This window comes from Bos javanicus, chromosome 14 (genome assembly GCF_032452875.1).
Source record: "Bos javanicus breed banteng chromosome 14, ARS-OSU_banteng_1.0, whole genome shotgun sequence".
Taxonomy (NCBI): domain Eukaryota; kingdom Metazoa; phylum Chordata; class Mammalia; order Artiodactyla; family Bovidae; genus Bos; species Bos javanicus.
In genome coordinates, this window is record NC_083881.1 from 16,745,990 (window position 1) to 16,770,702 (window position 24,713).

General features: G+C 51.8%; 2 protein-coding genes across 2 annotated transcripts in view; one reads left to right on the forward strand and one right to left on the reverse strand.

Moving 5' to 3' along the window:
* The window catches only part of C14H8orf76 (chromosome 14 C8orf76 homolog), a 32,302-nt gene extending 20,465 nt beyond the window's left edge, over positions 1 to 11,837 (forward strand). The window contains exon 7 of the mRNA XM_061438681.1: positions 10,877 to 11,837. Within this exon, the coding sequence (XP_061294665.1) occupies positions 10,877 to 10,984 (108 nt within the window). The 3' untranslated portion in view covers positions 10,985 to 11,837. The remainder of the gene's footprint in view (positions 1 to 10,876) is intronic.
* FAM83A (family with sequence similarity 83 member A) lies at positions 1,824 to 23,724 on the reverse strand. The gene is made up of 4 exons (XM_061438685.1): positions 22,600 to 23,724; positions 13,076 to 13,243; positions 12,151 to 12,275; positions 1,824 to 4,715 (listed from the first exon to the last, which is right to left on the reverse strand). The coding sequence occupies exons 1-4, from the start codon at positions 23,077 to 23,079 to the stop codon at positions 4,181 to 4,183; spliced, it is 1,308 nt and encodes a 435-aa protein (XP_061294669.1). The 5' UTR covers positions 23,080 to 23,724; the 3' UTR covers positions 1,824 to 4,180.
* Positions 23,725 to 24,713: the final 989 nt, after the last annotated feature.

Genomic DNA, 24,713 nt, shown 5'->3' on the forward strand with positions numbered 1-24,713 from the left:
AGCCCACCAGCCTAGAAAGTGTCTGTGTGAATTTGCCTGGCACGGGGAGTGGGCCGTGGAAGAAGGCGGGCTTGGCAAACATGCTGAGAGCACTGAATTCCAGGCTGCGCTCACCCCTGGCCTTGTGCATACACTGAAGCCTCACACTGCAGCCGCCCCCTCTGGGGCTTCTCTGTGCACTCAGCTTGGAGCACTCTTGTGAGGACACCCTAGCTCACCGCACCCTGCAGAGGCGTGAAAGATGGCGCGTCTGGGTGTGATCTAATTGTGCCTGGGGAGGCAGCTTGTGTGTCTCAGTGGGAAGACAGTGAACAACCAGGAAAAGGAGGCCATTTATACCAGTGCACATGCCTGCAATATTTACATTCTCCGATAACAGTTTTTCTGACACACACACGCTCTTCAGGAGGAAGCTGAGAAAGTGAGTGACAGTCTCTCCGTGTCCAACAGCTTCTTGGACTTAGTGCAGAAAATACAGCACGGGAAGATGTGACTCTGGCATTTCTGGGCCAGGCCAGCAGGGCCAGCAGAGTGGACGCAGGGAGCCGGGGTCAAAGTGAGGGGCAGTGACAGTTGTCCTAGGGTGTCTGAACGTTCAGCCCTCTCAGGATCACCGAATTTCCTTGACCAGTCAGCATCCGTTGCGTCCGGGACCATCCCAGGGAGGCTTGTAAAGATACCCTGACCTCTAACAGGATAAATAGGGAGGTAAAAGATCAGTATATAGTGAGAACCAAATGAACACCACAGATCATTTCCAGAAGGAGGAGGCCTGAGGGGCAGGGGTGATCATTCCAATCAACACCCCAGTCAGTCCTGGATAATAACCCTACAGGTGGGTAATATGATCCCTGGTTTGGGGACCGTGTTTCCACTCTGTCCCCCAACATGAACATGACCATCATACAGTTTCTTTCATTCCCTCGTGTTCTTCCGTAAATTTATTTTTGGCTGCACTTGGTCTTTGTTGCTGCGCGCAGGTTTCTCACTGCGGTGGTTACTCTTGTTGCGGAGCCCGGCTCCACGGCATACAGGCTCAGTAGTTGTTGCCTTGCGGCATATGGAATCTTCCTAGACCAGGGATCAAACCTGTGTCCCGTGCATTGCATCGGCAGACAGCTTCTTCACCCCTGGAACACCAAGGAAGGCTGCGTGTTCTTTTTTTTTCAATTTATTTTTATTGGTTTATTTTTCTGGTTGTGTCATACAGCTTGTGGGATTTTAGTTCCTCAACCAGAGATCACCCCCATGCCCTTGGCAGTGAGAACGCAGAGTCCTAACCCCCAGACCACCAGGGAATTCCCATTCTCTCAGGTTCCTCACCATGGGGGTTCACGCGGGTGCTGCTCTCAGCTGACTCTGGCGCTCTCCAGGACCGATGTGAGTCTGGGACTCTGTGCCTGTTGCTGTAAGGTGTCTGACACATGGTGGGTGTGCCACTGCTGTCACTGAATTCCACATGGTAGGAGAGACTCCACACATCTCAGGATGGCCCCCAGCAAGACGGCCTGCCAAGGCAGGTATAGGTGTGAGTCCTGCCAGGAGCAGAATTAAAGGTGGGGCAAGCCTGAGTTTAGGAGGGTTGGAAACTTAGATAAGGACTTGCTTTGGCTTTCAGCCATTCCCTTGCCAGGTGTGTAAAGCCCACCTAGCCCCCTAGTGGAAATGGCATCTTGGAATAAGAATCCAAGGCTAGGAGTCCTGGGGGGGTCCAGTCCTGCAAAAAGGGATGGCCCAGCCTCACATCAGCAGGTCCCGAGATTGCATCAGTCAGGCTAGAGTGGATCATGGTACAATAAGAAACCACCCCAAGTCTCAGAGGCTTAAATAGCAAAGGTTTATTTCTTGCTCATAACTACTTATCCATTGCAGGTCAGTGGGGAAAGCAAATCTTGATCTTTGTAGACACTTAGGAACCTGGACTGGCTGAAGGGGGCTCCATCCTGAGATAAGAAAATCTGCGCCTAGGAGCTTAGAAACCTGGATGTGCTCCTCAACACTTCCACTCACATCCCAGTGGCCAAAGGAAACCACACCTGATTTCCCAGCAGGTGGAGATCACGGGGAAATGACAAGGTGCCCAGAGGGAGAAAAACAATACTCAAGAACCCCTAAGATAACCACAGGGGAAACTGGCTGGTGGAAAGGAAATGGGAGGAGGAGGGCTTGTTCCGGCTGCAGGCCCCCTCTCCACCCAGACGGAGCCAGATGTGGGGACAGAGCCCACCTCTGGACTCTTGGCACCCCAGCAAGCTTTCCCTTCCCGAAGCTTTCTCATCAGGCTGTCAGATTCAGCTTAGGACTCTGCACAGCCCTGGTCATTCTAACCTCATCACGGCAGTCAGCAGGAAAAAGGCAGCATCAGGACCGGGGCTTAAAGAACCTTCAGGAACCAAAGGGCTTTGTTGTTGTTGAGTTTTCAGGAACTAGGGAGGAAAAGGTGAAGTGAGGACAGAAACACTTTTAAGACGAAGCAGACGCCTCTGCCTCTGTCAGGAGCGTTGTGTTGCTTTTGTTGTTTAGTCGTTCAGTGGTGTCTGACTCTTTTGCAACCCCATGGACTGTAGCCTGCCCGGCTCCCCTGTCCATGGGATTTCCCAGGCAAGAATACTGGAGTGGGCTGCCATTTCTTCCTCTGGGGCTGCTTCCCGAACCATGAACTGAACCTACGTCTCCTGCATAAGCAGGCAGATTCTTTACCATCTGAGCCACCAGGGAAGCCTGTCGGAAGTGTCTTTGGAGAAATATAAACAGGGCTAGGCTGCAGGGAGATGCCCCCTGCAGAGTGCAACTCAGGAGGCCAGGTGCATGAGGATCCAGAGGCCACCAGGAGGAAGGACTCTGTACCGCACCCCCCCACCTCACCCCCGGGCTCTGCAGCAAAGGCAGAGCCTCTGAGCCGGGCAGCAGGAAGGCATTTGCTGAGATGAGCTGGTGGTAGGGGGGCATGGAAACCAGAAGATTCTGGTGGGGCTTCTACACCTGCTTCTCCTGGACCAAAACAGCTCATCACACCCCGCCCCCCAGCCATAACAGCCTTGTTCCTTAGGTCTCAGGCTAACTGTCATGTCTCTGGGAAGTGTCCCCCAACACCCCCTCCCCCACCAAATGGCTGGCTGGCCCTCCTCTGTGCTCCCTAAACATCCTGTGTTCTTATTTCTACCCAAGCAGGCCTAAATTTAGGAGGATCTGTTACCCTCAGGATCTATTAGCACCACAGGAACAAACTGGATGAAAGAGCGATGGGGCTGGTGAGGGCACGGCGTTCCTGCTTCAGGATGTCAGCAAGCCAGGTGGAGGGGCCAGAACTGGAGGTAGCTGATGCACCTGGTGGCTGCAAGGTCAATGTGGGGTCCTCCCTGCTTGCTCAAGGCTGCCTGAACCACAACTGCAGGGCTATTCTCAGATCTGACAACTCAAGCCTCCCAGGATCCAGCCCAGACTCCAGGAACCTCCAGGTCAGCCCAAGGCTCTTCAAAGCAAAAAGCTGAGCTGCCACAGGGCCTTGTCCAGCTCCATCCCCTAGAAGCCTTGGTTTGCCCCACCCCAGGTGGCCACACTTTGAACCACCTCACATAATTTCCAGTGGTAGGTTCTGGGCCCCATCCCTACTCACCACCCCAGGGACTCTCTAGTGTTAGGCTCTTCCAGGGAAGAGGCATTTCCGTCCCCTCCCAGAAACATCCAGTATGTCCCCAGACTGTCTCCTGAATCTCTCCCTCCTGAATCCCTGGGGAGTGGGCCATTCCTGGGCACTGGGACAGAGGAGGACCTTGGTCACACCCACCCTCTGCCTCAGTGCCTCAGTTTACCCATATGTAAAACCTGGGTTGCATCAGCCCCTTGTTGCATTACAGGTTCAGGAAATGTTGATATTAAAGCCCTGGTGGATCTTTGGAAGAAAGATGCTCTATTTTCATGATTTTGTCCTCTAGCTCCCTGCCCACCACCTCCCTGGAACCTTCTGGAATGTGCTACCTGGGCCATACCAGGGGGTCAGGAAGCAAATCATCTCAGGCCTGGGAACATTCAAACATGGGCAATGGTTTCGTCCAAGTGCCTTTAGTTCAAAGGGAAGCAGGTCCAAAGCCACTCAGTGTTGAAGTGGGGTCCTTGAGCCAGAAAAATCCAAGAATGCCCAGCCTTGTCCCCGGGGAGGTCAGCTGGCAGAAGGGACTCTTCAGAAATGTGGAGAGGCCTGTAGAAAGGGCCTCCAGGTGTGGGCCACCCTGGGCACCAGGCCCAGGTGCTCAAGTTGCAGCCGAGTGGGCCTGTAGGCGTTGAGGTTGCTGTAGAGGGCCGGCAGGCCGTCATGGGGCCTTGGGGAGAAGTGGGCCTGTGGGGTCAGGGCCCCACAAGGGCTGTGGTGGGGCTGGAACCTGGAGGCAAGCAGTGGGTTTGGGGCCAGGGGGCTGCCAGGCCCTGAGGACGTGGACAGACTCCGGGTCTGGGGGTTGCTGCCCGTCGATGGGCTGTTGAAGGGGTTTGAGGATGTACGGTCACTGGCTGAGCCACTGCTGTCACTGAGGCGGCCAGGCGGGGGCCCAGGGGCTGCTCCGAGCTGCAGGGGTGTGGCCAGCCTGGGCGACTTGAGGCCCATGACGGGCTTGGAGGAGGCGTAGAGGTGGCGGAACTCCTCATCGAACAGCTCCACTGGCTGGCCTGTGAACTTGGAGAGGATGTTCCGGTGCACGTGCCCACAGAGCCAGGTGAAGCTGGAGGGAGAGGAGAGAGAGTGAGGGGCGGGGGTGGGGAGGCCGCCGGCACCCTGCACCGGAGGAGGACCTGGTCCAGCAGGGCCAGGAGGACGGAAGGTATGCCCACTGCACCTCCACGCCGGCTCCTTCCACCCTGATTGAACCCCCAGTTACTCCTCCTATGGGTAACCAAGCTGAAGCTCCGAGACAGTGAGTGTGTGTGTGTGTGTGTGTGTGTGTGTGTGTGAAGTCACTTCAGTTGTGTCATAGGTCTTTGCAACCCTATGGACTGTAGTCTGTCAGGTTCCTCTGTCCATGGAATTCTCCAGGCAAGAACACTGGAGTGGGTTCCCATTCCCTCCTCCAGGGGAGCTTCCCGACCCAGCGATCAAACCTGCATCTCCTGCATTGGCAGGTAGCTTCTTCACCACTAGCGCCACCTGGGAAGCCCCAGCGAATGTTTGCACGGAAGTAATTAAGATGCAGAGGAAATCCTTGCCTCGGGTCAGGGCTCCTCCCGGTGCTCAGATGAGAGCCCCTCAGAAGTCCCCGTGGAGGCACAGAGGGGCCACGTGCTGGCCGAGCGCCAGTGTCCCCCACTGTGCTGCTGGGGGTCACCAGCCGCTGGGGCTACAGCAGCCCCACCTGTGACATGCACGACATCTGCCTCTTCCAAACAAATGAGGGTCTGGGCTGCTCCTCGGACAGCAGGGCTATGGGCTCATGAAACTCTAAAGGGTGTAGCCAGGTTTTCACGGGTGGGACGGGGAGGGAGAGTCCTGTGCTTTGGGGGAATGGGAAGGAGAATACTGTGGGGGTGGGGGGTGGGGACAGGACAGGGGAGATGCTGCATGGAGGGTCTGCCTGGACACTGCGGGAGGACACCCTCAAACAGAGGCCCTGACCTTCCCCCTCATTTACACATTTTATTGAACAAAATGCTTAAGGCATTTACGCGTTATTTTTATGATTCCCTAATTTAAACAGATTCCTTTCTATCTCTGATTGAAAACTCTCATCACCCAGTCACCCCTAAAGAGCCAGATGATACCACAAAAGACTATCAGGTTAGTCTTGACAGTCTAACTATCAAGAGAATCAATAATGTGGGCCCAGGCCTGGAGCAATGGACACAGAATGGTCAGAAGGAGACAGGGTCACTGCGTGGGATGGAAACAGCCTCACCAAGGGTCTCAGCCTCCAGGCCCCAGCTTGTCTTTCCGCCAAAAGGCAGGTCCAGCTTCAGGAGTCCCCTGCTCTGTGAGGCAGGGCGGGGCCCATGCAAAGCTGGGGAAATCCTGGGAAGAACAATGAGGCTTTGTCCAAACCTCACCTGCCGCCCGGGAGCCACCCACACAACCCAGAGAGGTGGGCAGCTAATCTGGGACAGCAGCACTCTTGGCTACGCTAGGAATCAACTGTAGAACTTCCCTGGAGGTCCAGTGGTTAAGACTGTGCTTCTACTGCGGGGTTCATTTCCTGGTCTGGGAATTAGGATCCTGCAAGCTGCACAGAGCGGCCAAAAAAAAAAAAAAAAAAAAAGAAATCGCCCTGTGTTTTTTGGAATCAGGCTAGATTAGACCAAGCAACTGTGTGCTTTCTCAACAAAGAAGGTCCAAAGGTGCCCAGGCAACTTCTCAGGCCCCACGCACCCTGTGTGCCCTGTGCCCCCGCCCCCAGCGCCCCCATGTCCTTACAGCACCTGAGTGCTACCTCCTTGCCATACTCACTGTGTGAGGGTGCTCCTCCCTTACACCCCAAAAGTCCATTCATCCTGTACTCTAGCTTTTACGCTTTCTTTTATCACCACCCATAGTAAGAATTTTATTTTGATTGGGTTTTTCTTTTCTGACCCTTCAGTACATAGGGGCTTTCTTGATAGCTCAATTGGTAAAGAATCTGCCTGCAATGCAGGAGACCTCGGTTCAATTCCTGGGTTGGGAAGATCTCCTGGAGAAGAGATAGGCTACCCACTCAAGTATTCTTGGGCTTCCCTGGTGGCTCAACTGATAAAGAATCCACCTGCAATTTGGGAAACCTGGGTTTGATCCCTGGGTTGGGAAGGTTCCCCTGGAGAGGGAAACAGCTACCCATTTCAGTATTCTGGCCTGGAGGATTCAGGCCATGGACTATAACAGTCCATGGACTAGCAAAGAGTTGAACACGACTGAGCGACTTTCACTTTCACAAGTACATAGAATTGATTTGATCATAATCTTTGGCTCAAGACCCATGCCAAAGATCTATTAATGGCCCATTTACAGTTACGTAGCTTTATTTGGTTATTTTAAATAACCTAAGCACCTATAAACACGGGAACGTGGAAGCCTATGAACAGGGAAGCCTGCCATGGTGCAGTCCACGGGGTCACAAAGAGCCAGACACAACCTAGCAACTGAACAACAAGCATCTATGAACCTACCACCCAAAATAAAAGGCTAGCATCTTGACAATGACCTGCATTTAACCACATGGTTAAATTCAGGAACACATTTTTCCAGTTTCTCCAAAATAGAAGAAATCATCACCCAGAATCCTGTGTCATAGTTCCCATACTTTCCTTTTTCTATAATAAGAAAAAGTTTTATATATTCTCAAAAGTACTGTCAGCCTTCCATATACTCAAGGATGAAAAATATTCAGAAAAAAAAAAGTCTTCCAGAAAGTTTCAGAAACCAAGACTTGAATTTGCCAGTTGGCAACCATTTACATACAGTTTACACTGTATTGGGTATTTTAAGTAGTCAAGACGTGAAGTATGCAGGAGGATGTGTGTAAGTTATATGCAAATTGTACACCACTTGGCTGGATGGCATCACCGACTCGATGGACGTGAGTTTGAGTGAACTCCGGGAGTTGGTGATGGACAGGGAGGCCTGGAGTGCTGCGATTCATGGGGTCGCAAAGAGTCGGACACTACTGAGCGGCGGAACTGAACTGAACTGATATGAGGCACTTGGGTATCCTTGAATTTTGGTATCTGTGGGGATGCTAGAACCAGTCCTCTACAGATGATGAGGAACAATGGTAAATATTTTACTTGTTTTTAACATACATGTCATCTCTGGGGACTTTTTTTCTCTTGCATATTGCTGGTTATCCGTGTTATTTCTTACTGCTGTACTTCACTTGTCTTTGTTGTATGAAGTCCCACCGGGGGCTTTGTCATCCATCCTTTCATTGATAGGCATCTGAGTTGCTTCGATGGTTTTCCTGCTGACCGAGGGAGGAGCACCCTCTCGCACCAGTGCTTCTCCTTGTCTCCTAATGTCTCACAGACCAGTCTTTCTATCTAGGAGTGGAACTGCTGGGTAAAACCAGGTGAATATTCAGCTTTAGAGGAAATGCCTAACTCTTTCCAAAGTCACTGTGCTGATTTGAAAACCCACCAGCGATGGAGAAATTCATTAAATCCACTATTTGTATGGTCAGTCTTTTTTTTTTTTGATGAATAGCCATAAAATGGTAACTCATTCTATCCTTGATTTGCATTTTCCTGATCACTGATGATGCTGAACATCTTTTCGGGTGGTTCCTCCTGCATGAAACTCCTGCTCTCACCTCTCGCCCACACTTCCATTGTGCTGTTTCTCGTGTGTGGTTTGTGGGAGTTCACTGTGATTCTCAGCGCTAATCTTGTCAGGGCATCATGAAAACCTGCTCCCAGTTTGTAATCTGACATTTCACTTACTTTAAGCCGTCTCTCAGTGAACCAAAGTTCTTCACTGTAGTATAGTCAGATTTAGCAATCTTTTTTGGTCAGTGCTTTTTTGTGTTCTGTTTAACACAGAGGAGAGTCTGGGTTAAGATGTCTAATCCTTATCCTAAGGTCTAAAAGACATCCATCTCTATATTTTACTAAAAGTATTAAAGTTGTTTTTGACATTTAATTTCTTTTAATCTATTGGAGGTGATTGTGTGTGTGCACGCATGTGGGTGTACGTGTGAAGTAGAATCCGGTTTTTCATATGGAGAATTTTTCCCCCGGTTTCCCCTTTCCCCACGCCTCTGACATGCCCTGTCAAGCACGGGTCTGGGTCTAGGCCTTCTGTCTGTCCCTCTGTCACTTTGTCTGTCTCTCCCCCAATGCCACGTTGTCTACAGCACCACAACAAGTCCTGATCTCTGGACAGGCAAGTCCTCCCCACCTGTTCTTCTTCAGACCTATCTTGGCTATTGTTGGAGAAACATATTTTACATCCTAAACTGTTTCCATATGAAAATACGTGCATAACCCCACAACAATTTCCTGAACACCCTTTACCTCAGTGTGCTCTGATTAGTTTTATTCCATCTTATTTCATTTTTTAAGATTTCTGGGCATCATCCACTAACTCAGTTTCATAGATGGTGATGTACCAGGTTGAAAAATGGTGTTCCTCTAGCCACACTGGGGGCTTCCCTGGTGGCTCAGCTGGTAAAGAATCTGCCTGCAATGTGGAGACCTGGGTTGGGAAGATCCCCTGGAGGAGGCCATGGCAACCCACTCCAGTATTCTTGCCTGGAGAATCCCATGGACAGATGAGCCTGGTGGGCTTCAGTCCATGGGGTCACAAAGAGCTGGACATGACTGAAGCAACTTAGCACACATGTACGTAGCCACATTGGATGGCCAGGACCTAACATGAACATTCATTCATTCCTCAGATATTTATGGTCATAGACAAACATGCAGGCACTGTATTGTCTGTACTTCCTTCCAGGAAGCAATAGAAAAGAAAACAGACCCAGTCTAGGTCCTGACACCATGTTTTTTACGATCTTGGCTAGCCAAGTTCTTAGATAAGCTCTCTAGGGAATCATGTGGAAGCTGCCACCAGCAAGATGAGTTAGCAGGACAAAGACAGCAGGAATGAGCTCTCCAGCAAAGGGAATACACGGCAAGTGCAAAGACTCGGAGGCAGGAAGGGCCTGGGAGGAGGCCCATGTGGCTGCAGCAGCGTGGACGGGAAGAGCCCTGCTGAGACAGAGGCCATGGCAAGAAGGTGGGTTTTTTTCCCCCTAGGACAGTGACACGCATTGAAGGATTTTAAGGATGCAAGTGATTTGATCTGGTTAGCATTTAAAAATCTTTCTGTTCCTGGTAGAGAAAGCCCAGGGGTGGCTGTGAGGGTCAGGTTAAGGTTGCCCCGCCCTCCTCCAGGGATCTTCCCAACCCAGGCATCAAACCCAGGTCTCCCCCATTGCAGGCAGATTCTTTACCAGCTGAGCTACCAGGGAAGCCCCCAGTGTGGCTAGAGGAACACAATTTTTCAACCTGGTGCATCACCATCTGTGAAACTGATTTAGTGGGTGATGCCCAGAATTTTTCAAAAATGACTTAAGATGGAATAAAAATAATCAGAGCACACCGAGGTAAAGGGTCAGGGAAGGAGTGGGAATCAGGGGCCGGTTAGAAGGCCATGCTCTTATCATGTTATTCCTCGAGCTGTTTCAGCTCCCTGCTCTTGCAACCCGTCCCCCTGTTCCAATCTTTTTCATCCTCCAAGCATCAATCCAACCTCCAGGACCTGCCAGCCAAGACCCCACGAGGGGTCATTTCTTAGCGCATACTGACCTTAGAGCACATACCACACTACACTCTGGCCATCCATCTATGTTTCTTGATGAGAGGGAGATGTTCCTAGCACGTGGCACATCACCTGGGCTGAATGAGACCCTCAACAAGAGCTTAGCTGTTGGGACGCAGACCCTCCCCAGCCCCACCCTCAAGGCTCAGCTAGAGAGAGAGCTCTCTGGTTAGCCCTTTGTGTGCATCCAAAGGGAAGGGCCAAAATACCTGAAGCCCAGAGACAGCCAGACTGGAAGGGTGGGGTGAAGGCTTTTCTGGGGGTTTTTTGTTTGTTTTTATTGGTGACACCTATAAGGGTTCCAGGGAAAAGGATCCTCTGAAAAGCTGGCAAACAGATCAGTTGTTCAGTCCTCCCCCTGGGAGCTGGGTTCCCTACAGTTCTCAGGATGAATGGCCTGGTGGTCCTCAAGCCCACTGCCACCCTCCTTCTGAAAGTGAAAGTTGCTCAGTCATGTCCCACTCTTTGAAGTCCCATGGACTGTAGCTCTCCAGGCTCCTCTGTCCATGGAATTCTCCAGGCAAGAATACTGAAGTGAGTAGCCATTCCTTCTCCAGCAGATCTTCCCGACCCAGGAATCTAACCAGAGTCTCCTGGTTCACATTGCAGGTGGATTCTTTACCAGCTGAGCTACCTGGGAAGCCCTGGAGTCCCCCATATCAAGCCCAGCCTGAGATCCTGGTCAAGGAAGCTGGTGACCCTGGCCCAGTCACCTAACCTGCTATGTGCCTTAGTCCCCCCATCTGTCAATCAGAAGAATGATGCCTCCCTCTACATGTGATGAAGATTAAATCCTTACTAAAGGTCTGATGGCACCTGGCCCAGGACCTGGCTCAACAAAGTGGTTCCTGCTTCCTTCTGCCCCTTCCAAGGTCAAAGCCGCCCCTGCATGCTCTAAGGGCAAATACACATGAACAGAGAGAGGCCTGATTGTCCTTATGGAAAATAAGAGAAGGCCTCCCTCCTCCTTCATCTTCTCTTTCAGAATTTCTTTCTCTGTCCTTTTCAAACATACAGGAATCTTTTTAATGGCTAAACAAGGGCTTCCCTGGTGGCTCAGAGGATAAACAATCAGCCTGCAATGCAGGAGACCTGGGTTTGATCCCTGGATTGGAAAGCTCCTCTGGAGAAGGGAAAGGCTACCCACTCCAGTATTCTAGCCTGGAGAATTCCATGGACAGAGGAGCCTGGTGGGCTACAGTCCATGGGGCTGCAAAGAGCTGGACACAACTGAGCGACTTCACTTTCACTTTCAAGGCACTTGCCAGTCGCACCACCAGCTCCCCAGAGATGGGGACAGGGTCTCCGAGATGACTGCTCAGTGGCGGAGGGGCCGTGGACATGCTCTCACCACATCCACGGATGCCACTGTGACAGAAGATGGATGTGCTTTAGGCCAAAGGAATTTGAGAAGCAGGTGCAGGAAGGACTTTCTGACCTCCCCCTTGTCCCTGAAGCTGGTCACACTTTAAATGGATGCATTATCTGGCATATGCATTAATGTCTCTGTACACTGTCTATATTAAAATAATGAAACATTTTGGAAGTAAAATAGGGCCCCCAAAGACAACAAAGCAAATTGCACGGCTTTAGAATCACACCTGAGAGCTCTGAGAAAGGAAACGAGGAAACATCCTATTGCAACACAAAGGGAAACCAAGGCACTTGTAAGTGTCTCCCTACCCAGAATTCCTCCCAGGAAGGACCCAGATTTCCCCCTTTCTCCCAGGCAGGTTCTGTCTCCAGCCTGTGTAGGTGATGAGTCCCCAGTTCCCCCAGGAGCTGCTTGTGGGTGTGTGGGCCTGAGCGGTTGGGGCTGGTCTGCACCGAGCTCAGCCTTGGCCTCCTCGAAGCCCCAACAGAAGGTGGAACCCAGCACTCACCTATACGATCCACACAGGACATATCTCCAGTCTGAGATGATGAACTTCTCCCGGATTTGGCCGGAGAACTTCCTGCCTGACTTGGCACAGTACACCTCTCCTTCCACGCTCCGGATGGAGATGTTCTGTTGGAAGGGAAGTCAAGGTGTCCTCACTATGTATTTATGGTCACACACCTATCTAGAAATGTCTGGAAGGATGCTCAGCAAGAGCAAAAGGGTTATCGCTAGTTGGTGGGATTATGCGCCATTTTTATGCTCTCCTTGGCTGAATCTTCTAAATTTTCTTCCATATCCTGACATTATTTGAGTAATGAAGAAGAAAAGAAAAGGGAGATGGTAGAATTCAAACAAAGCAGAAAACAGGAGTGACAGGATGCTCTTCCAGTTCAGGCTCTAAGCACATCCCTCGGAATCCTGCCCTCTCTCCCCTGTCACTGTTTCTTGGGGCCGTATGTTCCTTGTGGCACAGCTACACAGCTTTCGGGCAGGATGGGGTTGAGGTCCTCTGAATCCAAGTCCAGGGGTGTGAGTTCAGCTACTTCTGATGGGGAAAGCAATCATATCACGGGTTTATGGTACCCTTCATTAGTGTCTAGGGCTTCCCTGATAGCTCAGGTGATAAAGAATCTGCCTGCAAAGCAGGAGGCCCCAGTTCAATTCCTGGGTTGGGAAGATCCCCGGAGAAGGGACAGGCTACCCACTCCAGAGTTCTGGCCTAGAGAATTCCATGGACTATATAGCCCATGGAGTCACAAAGAGTCAGACACAACTGGACCTCACTTTCACACCGTGAGGAAGGGCCATCTGACCTGGACTTTGAGCAAGAAGTAAATGTTTATTATAGTGAGAGGGGGCATGTGTCCCACGGCGTAGCCTATCCTATGCTCACACAAAGTACTTTTCGCACCATCACGGGGCCCTACCTTGAGGTGAGTGTCAGAGATCTGGGCTTTGTCACACATCTCCTGGAAGAGCTTCACGCCTCCCTGGTCCAGGAGCACACAGACGAACACCCCGCGCTTGTTGGCCGCCTCTAGGATGTCACAGAAGATCTCCACATCCGTGAACACATCCATCAGGATCGCCAGGACCTGGGCCAGGGCAGAGGGGTCAGGGCCAGGTGCTAACTGGTTTCAGCCTAACTCCTCAGTCCCAGCGGGCCTGGGAGATCTGGTCCCATGAGTGCTGAGCTGGGGGTGGTGGGGGATGACGGCAGGACTATGGAAGCATGCAGAGCTGCAGCAGGGCCCTACCCCTCATCTCCAGCCCCTCCTCATATCCTCTGGCCTCTCCTCCCACTGTTGGAGTGGAAAATGCAGAGGAGAATGGAGAGAAAAGCAAAAAAGAGGAGGCAGAGAGGCGGAGATGAGACCAGGGGAGGTGGTTGGGCAGAATCACAGGAGAGGGACAGATTTACAGTTATGGGTTCTTAGCTGTTTGGAGCTCGAAGGCACTCTATGGCCCCTGGCTTTCAAATGTTTTTAAGTCTCAAACCAGACCCTTGTGGAGACCCCAGGAAGTATAAACTAGACTAGATACTGAGCTGCCCCAGTGGGTGGAGGAGGGAGTCCTGCTTAAGCAGCAGGAATTGCGTCGTCCGGCAGAGCAGAAACTTGGGGGGTGAGGGGTCTAGATATCCAGTCACGGCGAGAGAAGTACGTGTTCCTGCCAGGCACCTATTCATCCTTCTTGTGCCAACAGCACCCCAAGCTCATTTTATCTTATTTTTGACCACACCACATGGCTTATGAGATTTTAGTTCCCCAACGAGGCATTGACAGGTAGATTATTCAGCAGCCATTAAAATGATCATTATAAGGGTTACATAGAAACTATAAGGAACAGTGAAATATTTAAGCAAATCTTGCTGTTTAGTATAATGCTCACCAAGTGTGTATTAACAATTAACTAAGTGAAAAAAGAAAACAAAGGACTAAATGATAGCACGTCTACTACAATTGCCAGTGAGGGAAGCCGGTATATAGGTAGACAAGTACAAAGCCAGCACTGGCGGTCATATTTGGCTGGGGCACTGGGGTGAGTTTTTTCTTCAATGTCACCTGTAATAATAATGTTCTGCCACTTTCCTAATAGTTACAATACATATTTTTGGACCATAAACATCTGGAAGTAGCAAGAACAAGAAGAGTGTCACAGAGAGAGGTGAAGGAGTTGGCTGGCACCTACATGGAGCTGACTTGCTGCTCAGTTGCTCTGGGTATCTGGACAGTGGAGGGGACCACAGAGAAATTGCTCACCCAGGGCTACAGGTCACTAGAGATGTTTAGAAACATGACTCTGTTAACACACAGTTAAGTACATGTGTGTGTGTTAGTAGCTCCGTCATGTCTGACTCTTTTGTGACCCCATGGATCGTAGCCCACCAGGCTCCTCTGTCCATGGGATTCTCTAGGCAAGAATACTGGTGTGGGTTGCCATGCCCTTCTCCAGGTGATCTTCCCAAGCCAGGGATCAAATCTGGGTGTCCCCGCATTGCAGGCAGATTCTCTACCGTCTGAGCCACCAGGGAAACCCACGGTTAAGTACATGTACACATTAAAACTTATGGCGCCAATAACTCTGAGGACCTCTCTCCTGAAAGACAAATGCCTCCTCCTCTAAGGTATTGGCAAAAGAGACAGTTCTCTCCCCTTAGGAGGTCAGTAAATCCTCCCAGTTGTGTCCCAGTGAGTCCCTGTTTCCCAGAGCCAGGGCTGGTAAGCGGGTGACTAATGGACAGAGTGTTTTGGCTGGGTTTACAAAAAGCCCAGCACCCTAATGTAAGGGATGCTTGGAAGACAGGCTCATGGCATCCAGGTTCATCTTGTTTGCCTCCTGTTGGCATTGTCTCCCAGCTGGATCAATTCAAGGTCAGTAACTTCTTCCCGGGGCTCCCCAGGTGACACTAGTGGTAAAGAGCCTACCTGCCAATGTGGGAGACACAAGAGACTCGGGTTAGATCTCTGGTTCAGGAAGGTCCTCTGGAAGGGCGTGGCAATCCACTCCAGTATTCTTGCCTGGAGAATCCTCAGGGACAGAGGAGCCTGATGGGCTACAGGCCATGGGGTGGCAAAGAGCAGGACACAACTGAAGTGACTGAGCACACATGTATACGACTTCTTCCTTCCCCTGTGTGGGAGTCCCACCTCACAGGGCCTTGTGAGCTGAATGATGAAATCCCAAAAGATACGTCTACGTTTTAACCGCCAAAACTGTTGCTGTGACCTCATTTGGAAAAAAAAAAAAAAGAATCTTTGCAGATGCAATTAAGACTCTCAAGCTGAGATCATCCTGGACATTTTGTGCACATGTGCTAAGTTGCTTCAGTCATGTCTGACTCTTTGAGACCCTATGGACTGTGGCCCGCCAGGCTCTTCTATCCATGGGATTCTCCGGGCAAGAATATTGGAATGGTTACCATTTCCTTCTCCAGGGGATCTTACTGACCCAGGGATCGAACCTGCATCTCTTACATCTTCTGCATTGGCAGGTGTGTTCTTCACCACTGTACCATCTGGGAATCTTCTTAGGGCCAATCAGATGGGCCAGCATGGAGGCATGGGGCTGGCTGAGAAGGAGAAGGAGGTACTTCCCGTGCTAAGGAAGGAAGTCGGCCTGGGAGCACAGCCTGGCAGGGCAGCTTTGGGGATCTGGAGTCTCAGAGAGATGGAGGGACCCAGTCAGGGGCCTGCAGGTCTGCTGGGGCGGTGCCCACAAGCAGCATTCATCCTGCGGAGACCTCAAATCGTGGCTGAGAACCCTCCACTACCAGCCAGGCAGACGTGAGTTTCTCATGGGCTGGAAATCTTGCTACTTTGGGGGAGGCAGGAGGCGGGAGGGGAGAGGTGATTTGGATCCTGGTGGGGCCACCAACCATGTTGGGGCCAGTTGTTGGAGGCACTTAGCACCCCACGCCCCACTTTGTCCTTTGATTGCTACTCTTCCCTCTTTCTTTCATATGTGCTGATGCTCCCTTAAAAAAAGCAAAACGTAATTTTCACTCTTTATTTATTTATGCCTCACAGCATGCGGGATCTTAGTTCCCCGACCAGGGCTTGAACTCGCGCCCCCGCAGTGGAAGCGTGGAGTCCTGGAGTCCCTGATGCTCCCTTTATGAGTTTGGTTGATGTGTAATAACCGCAGCACCTGAGCACCTGATTTCCTGAGCAACTACTCAGCCGCACGTTTATTTTCTGTGACCTTCACAACACCATGACCCGGACTTCCCTGGTGAAGAACAGGGGTGCAGAGATGTTAAGTAACTTGCCAAAAGCCGCAGGGCTGGAAGGCTGGAGATGCCCTAGATCCCAATCCAGAGCCACGCTCCCAACCAGTCTACCGTGAGCTAAGAGAAGAACTCATCTCTGTTTACATCAGATGTAGTCTGTCCCTTCTCTGCTTGTGGCTTAGGGATGGGTAGGGAAGGAGAGTCAAGCCTGGGAGGGTTGGGGGACCCCAGAGAGCAGAGCTCAAAGAGAACATGAGCAGAAAGGGCCCAGGTGGACCCTCCACCATCACCTATCTGCTGACCACAGGGTGAGGGGGCCACGACCCCTTAGAAAGGCAGCTGTGAGAGGCCTATCCCCTCCAATCATATGCTCCCCCCTTTAGCGTCACCTCTGTCCGTGCCTGGTGCTTCTTGCCATCAGTGCCCACCTGGAGCAGTGACAATACAGCACTGAGCCCCAGCACTCAGGGGAGGAGGGACTTACTCTAGGGAACCCCCATGGGAAGGGAGACAGGCCAATCACAGATCCCAGGAGGATGGTGGGTGTTGGGGGTGGGGAAGGAGCACTTCCACTGGTCTTTGGAGGCTCCCCACCCCATCCTGGTGGGACTGGGCTCTGGCCCGCAGTGGAGGCGCCCTGTTGCCTGTCAACTCCACAGGCCTAGGGGGTGGGGGGCACTGGAGCCCTCTCTCCCAGGTCTGCCCTCCCTCAGCAGCCCATGTCAGAGGAACAGCCAGAGAGCTCGCCATGGGGCCCCTGGTGGTGCTCAAGGCCCTGGAGTCCCAGTTACCAGGTGCGGGGCGGGGACGCGCTCATCAGCTTCCTCAGCGCTTGGTGCGGTGGGGGCAGGTTTCCTGCTGTGTCCCACCCCTGAGCCTTGTTCTCCCTTCAGCTGCTCCCAGGGCAGGGGCTCGGCCTGAAAAGGTGGTTCTTGACACCTAGGGGTGGGGGCATGGAGCTTCTTGGGAACCGGATTACAGCTGCCCCTTTGCTCCTCTGCATTGCCCCACTCCCCCACCCCCCACCTCCCCAGGGAGCTGGGTAGAGTTTTCTTTCTGCACTGAAAGGGAGAGGAAGAGGAATCCAGCAGGGCTGGGGGCTTGTCTGCTCAGGGTATCCAACATTTTGGCCTCAGGACCCCTTTACACTCTTAAAAATTACTGAGGCTTCCAAAGAGCTTTGTTTATGTGGATTATAACTATTGATATTTGTCATATTAAAAACAAACTGAGAAAACATTTAATGTTTATTAAGCATTATTTTAAAACAACTAATATTTGTTACTTAAACTCATCACATACTAATATGAATAACAATTTTAGGGCAAAAATAACTGTACTTTCCAAAGCAACAATGGAGTGAGCAGAATGGCATTATTTTTCAGTTTTGCAAATCTCTGTGGTGTCTGGCTTAACAGGAGACAGCTGGTTCTCATATGGCTCCTGTAGCAATCTGCTGTGATGTGTTGTTTACGGGGAAGTATATAAAGATAGTCCAATCTCACACAAATGAGTGGTTAGAAAGGGCAGTACCTCACAGACTCACTGGAGGGGTCTTGGAACCTTCGGGGATCCTGGACCACACTTGGAGGATGGGTTATTCATGTTTTGTTTTCTGTATTTTGTGATGCTTTGACATCCCAGGGTTAGTTTATTATTAGAGGTGGCAAACACCTTGCCTAGGAGCAGCCTCTGAGATGCTAACCAAGCAGTCCAGACCCATGTCCCAAGCCTCCGTTATCTAACCCTCCAGCATCCTGACAATATTTCCCTTCCCACCCTAAATCACCCCAGTGCCAAGTATGGGACAGCCAGGGACCACCTGTGGCTCCGAGCCTTCGGAATTATTCAAACGAACCAATTCTCAACAGTTTACCTCACCCTGCCTTGCCTTGCCTTGCCTGCAAAATCACAATAAAGACTTATGCCCGTGCATTCCTTGGCTCCTCCCGCCCCCCAACCCCGCGGTGGACCCTGGTGCTCCCCACGTGGCCCTGCATCGTGGGCGGCGCCTCCTGCTTCTTGGCGAAAGTGAAGTTGCTCTTTGCGACCCCATGGACTATAGACTGCCAGGCTCCTCCGTTCATGGGGTTTTCCAGGCAAGAGTATTGGAGTGGGTTGCCATTTCCTTCTCCAGGGGATTTTCCGGACTCAGGGATTGAACCCAGTTCTCCTGAATTGCAGGCAGACGCTTTACGGTCTGAACCACCAGGGAAGAACTTGGTACTTGACCCAAAAGCCAGCTATCTTTAGACCAGCCATAAAGGTTTGCAGAGATCAGAGTTGACTTGGCCCAAGGGTCCAACCAGCTCCTCTTTGGAAATTTTAAATTAAAAGACAAAATTTAAAACAAGGAGACAAGGAGAAAAGCCACTCTAAGTTGCTTTGAAATCACTAGCACTTACATACTATCATGAATAAAGACTAACCTATATAAACATCTTCTACTGCTGAAATAGGTTCTGGTACTTATTTCCTGATCTGCTGCTGCTGCTAAGTCTCTTCAGTCATGTCCGACTCTGTGTGACCCCATAGACGGCAGCCCACCCGGCTCCCCTGTCCCTGGGATTTTCCAGGCAAGAACACTGGAGTGGGTTGCCATTTCCTTCTCCAATGCATGCAAGTGAAAAGTGAAAGTGAAGTCGCTCAGTCGTGTCCAACTCCCAGCGACCCCATGGACTGCAGCCTACCAGGCTCCTCCATCCATGGGACTTTCCAGGCAAGAGTACTGGAGTAGGTTGCCATTTCCTCATCTATCCTATGTATAAATCTATAAGGAACCATGGCTATTATCTGTTTTCTTGTATCCTTAAAGTGTGAATGAGTACTCTAGGGAACTGCAAGTGAAAACCTCTTCTTTCCTGATAGTCCTTTCCAGGTCTCCCTGCCTCCAGGGCATCCAGCCCTCTCCCTCCTCCTGACCTCTGCTCTTGACCCGCCCTGGGCCTGGAGTTCCTTTCCCTCCTTTCTGTGCTCAGCAAACTCTTACTCATCCTCTGAGACTCAACTCACAGGTCAACTTTTCCGTGAAGCCTGCCTTAGTCACGCTCCCCTCTGCTCCCAGGCACAGAGGGTTGTTCAAGTCCAGTGTCCCCTCCACTCCCCTAAGGGCAGGTGGCTGGGAGGAGGGATGCCTCTTGTTCTGCTCTGCCATCCTGGGTGCAGGGCCTGGCCAGTGTAGGCTTTGTGGAATAAAGGGATGAGAGCATAACAGGAAACAGGGTGAACTCCTGCTCCATAGGGAATGTAAACTGCTGGCTCTGTTCGTCCCTCTCTGTTCTTTCCTGCGGGGGCTGAAGCCATAGGAGAGGGAGAGCACAAACCTGCTCCCGCCCTCCCCCTCTGTGTGGACGCTGCTTCCCAAGGACCGCCTGTGACTGGGGATCCAGCCTCCCTGGCATCTCTGTCACTCCTGAGCCCTGTGTGTGTGTGTGTGTGGTATATGGGAGTGATATCACAAACTGCCTGCAGGAGCCTGACAGCTAACAAAATGAAGGTCATCAGGGCCTTGACATTGTTGTAGTTTAGTTGCTAAGTTGTGTCTGACTTTTGTGACCCCATGGTCTGTATAGCCTGCCAGGCTTCTCTGTCCATGGGACACGCTTTTGAGCAAAGTCTGGGAGATAGTGGAGGACAGAGGAGCCTGGCGTGCTGCAGTCCGTGGGGTCACAGAGAGTCAGACACGACTGAGCGACTAAACAACATCAGGGCCCGGGATGAGAGGGACTGATGAAGAGAGCAGTGACAGTGACCCACACAAAGGGGTGGCCTCGACTCAGCACCCACAGAGCCAGTCTTCCGACTCGCTGAGAGGAGCTAGAAATTCTTACTATTGAGTGGAATCTTCTGATTTTTAAGTGTTGCCCTAAGTTTGTAACATGCTGTGTGGATAGAGCAAAAGTCAGCAGCAGGCCTCGAGTTCACAGAGGTGAAGAGAGAGCCGCCTCCCTGGGTGGGGTCGGGGCAGGAGAAGGATTTGGCGGCCGGGGGGGGGGGGGGGGAGACGGTGTTTCACAAGCCCTCACCTGGCTGCTTTCCAGGAGCCTCACTCCCCCTTTAAGCTGCAGCTGTGGTTGAGAATTTCACCACCACCCCTGGTCCCCGCCCCTCGGGAGAGCACTGAACTTCAGCACAGAGAGGCCAGAGGTAGCACACTTAGGAACAGGCCCTGACAGCTGGAAAGGACCTTAGTCCAGTGTGGAATCTGGGGCCTGGGGAGGCCCAGGGACTTGCCCTGGGTCGTGCAGCCCAGCCCAGGCAGTGTGGGCACTCCTGACTGCCCGCCTGAGCCCATCAGCAAAACGTGAAATATTGCTCTGAAGTAGTCTAGCAATGTGAAAGTCGATGCTCTACCCCCTGTTATCTTCTATTTTGTTCTTCAGAATTCTACTCCCTCTCTTCTTTTAAGTACAGCTTCCCCACTGCTGGTGGCTTCTTCTGGAGCCATGAGATTTCACACAGGGACTTTGGTCCAGTGGCTAAGACCCTGCATGCCCAGTGCAGGGACCTCAGTTTCGATCCCTGGTTGGGGAACTAGATCCCACATGCTGCAACTAAGATCAAAGATCCCATGTGATACAACTAAGACCCGGCACAGCCAAATACATAAATATTAAAAAAAAAAAAAGGATTTCACACAGTATTGGACTTGGGAGGGGAGTCCATCATGAGAGTGGATCTTAGCAGAAAAGGAGCTTAAATATCAATGTGTTCTTTTTCAAGTTCTTTTAGATGTAACAGAATTAATGCTTTGGTGGCTCAGATGGTAAAAAATCCGCCTGCAAGGCAGGAGACCCAGGGTCGATCCCTCGGTTGGGAAGATCCCCTGGAGAAGGAAATGGCTACCCACTCCAGTATTCTTGCCTGGAGAATCCCCATGGACAGAGGAGCCTGGCAGGTCACAGTCCATGGGGTCACAAAGAATTGGACATGACTGAGCTACTAACACGCACACACATAAATGTAAAATAAATAATTTGAGTGATGAGACAGGGAGACCCTTTACGGATAACAAAGTATTCTCCTGGGAGGCCATTCTCACCTCTGGCTCTCTGCAGTTTTAGGAGAAGAGGTGGCACCCATACCCCTATGCTAAGGAGTCATTTTATGCATGTGGGTAGAAAGATCCCCTCTCCTGGGCCGACAGTGTGCAGCCCCTGTGGATCCACAGTTCCAGGAGCAGCAGGAGAACTCCTGACCAAGTGCCAGTCTCGGCGCCTTAAATTCTGCCAGCTAAGCTCTGGTCCTGAAGGATTTTTCTTCCTCTAAAGTCACCTATTCAAAGGTAAACACTCTGGGGAGGGAGAAATCTTTTCTGCTGCTTCCTCTGTCCTCTGCCGACCACCGGCTGGATTCAAGCGCTGTGCTGAATTTGTGGGCAGACAGGGCCAGACGAGTCTGAGAGGAAACAGGACAGGTTTGCATCCCAGTGGAGCAGCCCCTTCATTCAGAAGCACAGACACGAGGCGCCTTGCCTGGCCTGGGGAACTCAGGAAAGCCTGCCTGAGAAGGGGACTTCAGTCCCCTTTGGTCTTGAGAAGGAGTAGGTGTTAGAGGAGACGCCAGGAAGGTGAGGAGGCTCCAGGCAGAAGGAACAGCATGTGCAGAGGCCTCAAGACAGAGCCTGGTGGGTTTGAAAACCTCCAGGTCACTCAGGATTGAGTGGCAAAACAGGGGAGAGGAACTGGAAGGGCTGTGAGCTGTGCTGTGGAGTCAGCTCTTCCCAGTGAGGGCAAGTGGGAGCCACTAAAGACTTTAAGCAGTAAAGGGGACAAGTTCAATTTGAAGTATAGAAAAATTGTCTACAGGGATTTCCCTGGCTGTCCAATGGTTAAGACTGCGCTTCCACCACAGGCAGCACGGGTTCAAGCCCTGGTTGGAGAACTAAGATCCCACAGGCCGTGTGGCAAGGTCAAAATGTAAAAAGTGTTTACAGCAGCTTGGAGACTAGGTGGTCAGGGATCAAAATGGGAGAGGAGGGTCAGAAGGGAAGCTGTTGTAGGAGTTTCAGTGATGGGTGGCCAGGAAACCCGGATGGTGACAAGGGGGAATCCAGAAGTCAGTGATCCAGGGCCAGGCAGAGAGAAACATCCCTGGTTCCACCCTACGCTCCAGTCATCTGGACTGCATGCCTTAGAGCAGGAGGCATCCCTTTCTGCTTTCCTGAAACCCCCACCCCCACCCCTGTGGCCAAGGAGGCGCGGGCTCCGCCATCGCTACCTGGCTGGTCCGGGTGATACAGCGGCGGATGAGGTCCCTGATGTTGCTGTGCTTGTCCGTCTGGAAGTACACAGTGGCGCTGGACTTCTCCTTCATGTAGGGCTTCTCGGCAGAGGCCCAGGTGTGCAGTAGGGCCGGCTCGCTGCCCTCTGAGGCTACGGGGAAGTAGGTACCTGACTGCAGGGAGCAGGTGTCGAGCCCCTTGGGGCCTGCCTCAGCCACCCCTGGGGGCTCCAGGGCACAGGGGGGCTCCTTGGCCTGGGCCTGGATGTACTGGGCCTCCACTGAGGACAGGAAGTCCACCTCGCCTTCCTGGCTGAGCGCCTGCCAGTAGGCCTCGGGACCCCCATCCAAGAGGGCATCTGTGGCCAGCCGGGCACTCTCATTGTCGCTGAAGTCAGCCCTGGCTGGCTGGACCCACTGGCTCTTGACATCTTCCAGGCGTTTCTGGATCTTGCCCACGTGTCTTGCCCGGCTCATGCTGCCCTGATCCTGAGTCGGGGGGTGGGGGAGCAGGGAGCAGCTGGCACCTGAGCCCTTCCTGATGTCAGGGCCACACTGCCCAGGAGGAGTGGGACTCCTGGCACCTCTGGAAAGCACCCTTTCCTGGCACTGCTGTGCGGCCCACAGCCAGGACTAGCTGCTCCTAGGAGGTGGTTTACTGCTGTCCGGAGCAATGCTTCACAGGGCTCATCACCCACTGCCAGGGGTTGGCTTATCTCTGAGCAACGCCCGCCCTGCCCGCCGGCCAGGAGGGCCGGCTCCTTCATGCCTGGGCACACTCAGCCCTGGGAGACTTCCTCTTCTCCCAGCAGCCTCGCTGAGCCGGCTTTCCAGCTTGTTGTGCAATTCTCCCCGAACTCCTCAGGCCCCACTTAGGAAGCCAGCAGGCTCTCCCAGCTCCGGCGTCACCCGGTGCCTGGGGTCCCCCTCCTGAGCTCTTCAGTGCAGACGCTGATTGGTTCAAAGACAACAGTTTTCCTGCCAAGTCCCTGAGATCCTGTTTCCATCTGGTCCCCGTGTGAGGAGGGAAACTGGGTGCCTGCCAGGCAGAGCTGTCTACCTGGCTTTCCCCCTTTCTCTCAGTGACTCCTCAAGTTCCCCGACCTCCCCATCCCCTGGAAAAGCCTTCTCTCCCATCGTTCTTCCCTTCTTGTGTTTGCCATGGTGGTGCTTGAGCAGAACCGCCAGAGAGATACCAGTCCTAGGGCCAGCACTGGGCTGTTGGAAGTGTCTGCTTGGAATACTATCTTGAGAATCTTCAGTCATGTCAGACCCATGGAGCAATGGGATTGGTCGTTCTCAGTGCTGGAGGGGCAGGTGGCCACAGGTATGTTTAAAGTAGATGAACCGCTACTTTAAAGGGGGAAGCCACATTTTCTTTTCAGATCAGGGCATCATCAATTCCATGTCAATGGACTGCAAAACCTAGAGTCCTGGTGTTACCGAATCAGGTCTCGCTGCTCGACACTCAAAAGTCAGTACTCCAGATAGAGACAAATGTTGGTAAAAAGGAAAAGTTGCCTTTAATCAGAATTCTGGCAATTTCGGGAGATGGTGGATGCAGTATCCCCCTAAAACCTCCTGAGAGTCTGCTCAGCCATGAGATTTTTAAAAAGAAAAAGGGAAGTAGCCTCAGTTACTCTTTGAGGTAAGGACTCAGGGTCATCACTGTCCCCCACTGCATACAGGCTTGTTGACCTCTTGTGATCCTTCTTAAGATGCAATCATATTCACACAGCTTGTTCATGAGATGACTGAAGGGGAAGTTAGGGAAGAAATCTGATTATCTGTTAATTACTTATTCTTATTTAATTTCTACTTCTTTGATCTATGGAAAGAACCAACAGATTAGGCAAGGTATTCTGTGATCAAAAGATCTGAAAGGTGCGCTAGGGCCAGAAGATGAGTAGAGCACAGAGGTGCCTCTTTAAGATTAATGACAAGACAAAGGGGTACCTCCTGCAGAGAGCTCTTTCCTGCCAAAAGCTATTTATGCGACTGTCTTTGAATGGGTTCTTTCAGAAACAGACTCTGAGGCTAGGATTCCAGTACAAGTGATCCCAAGAAGCAGAGGGGGCAGAGGAGTGAGACAGAAAGGGGAGGGGAGCTGC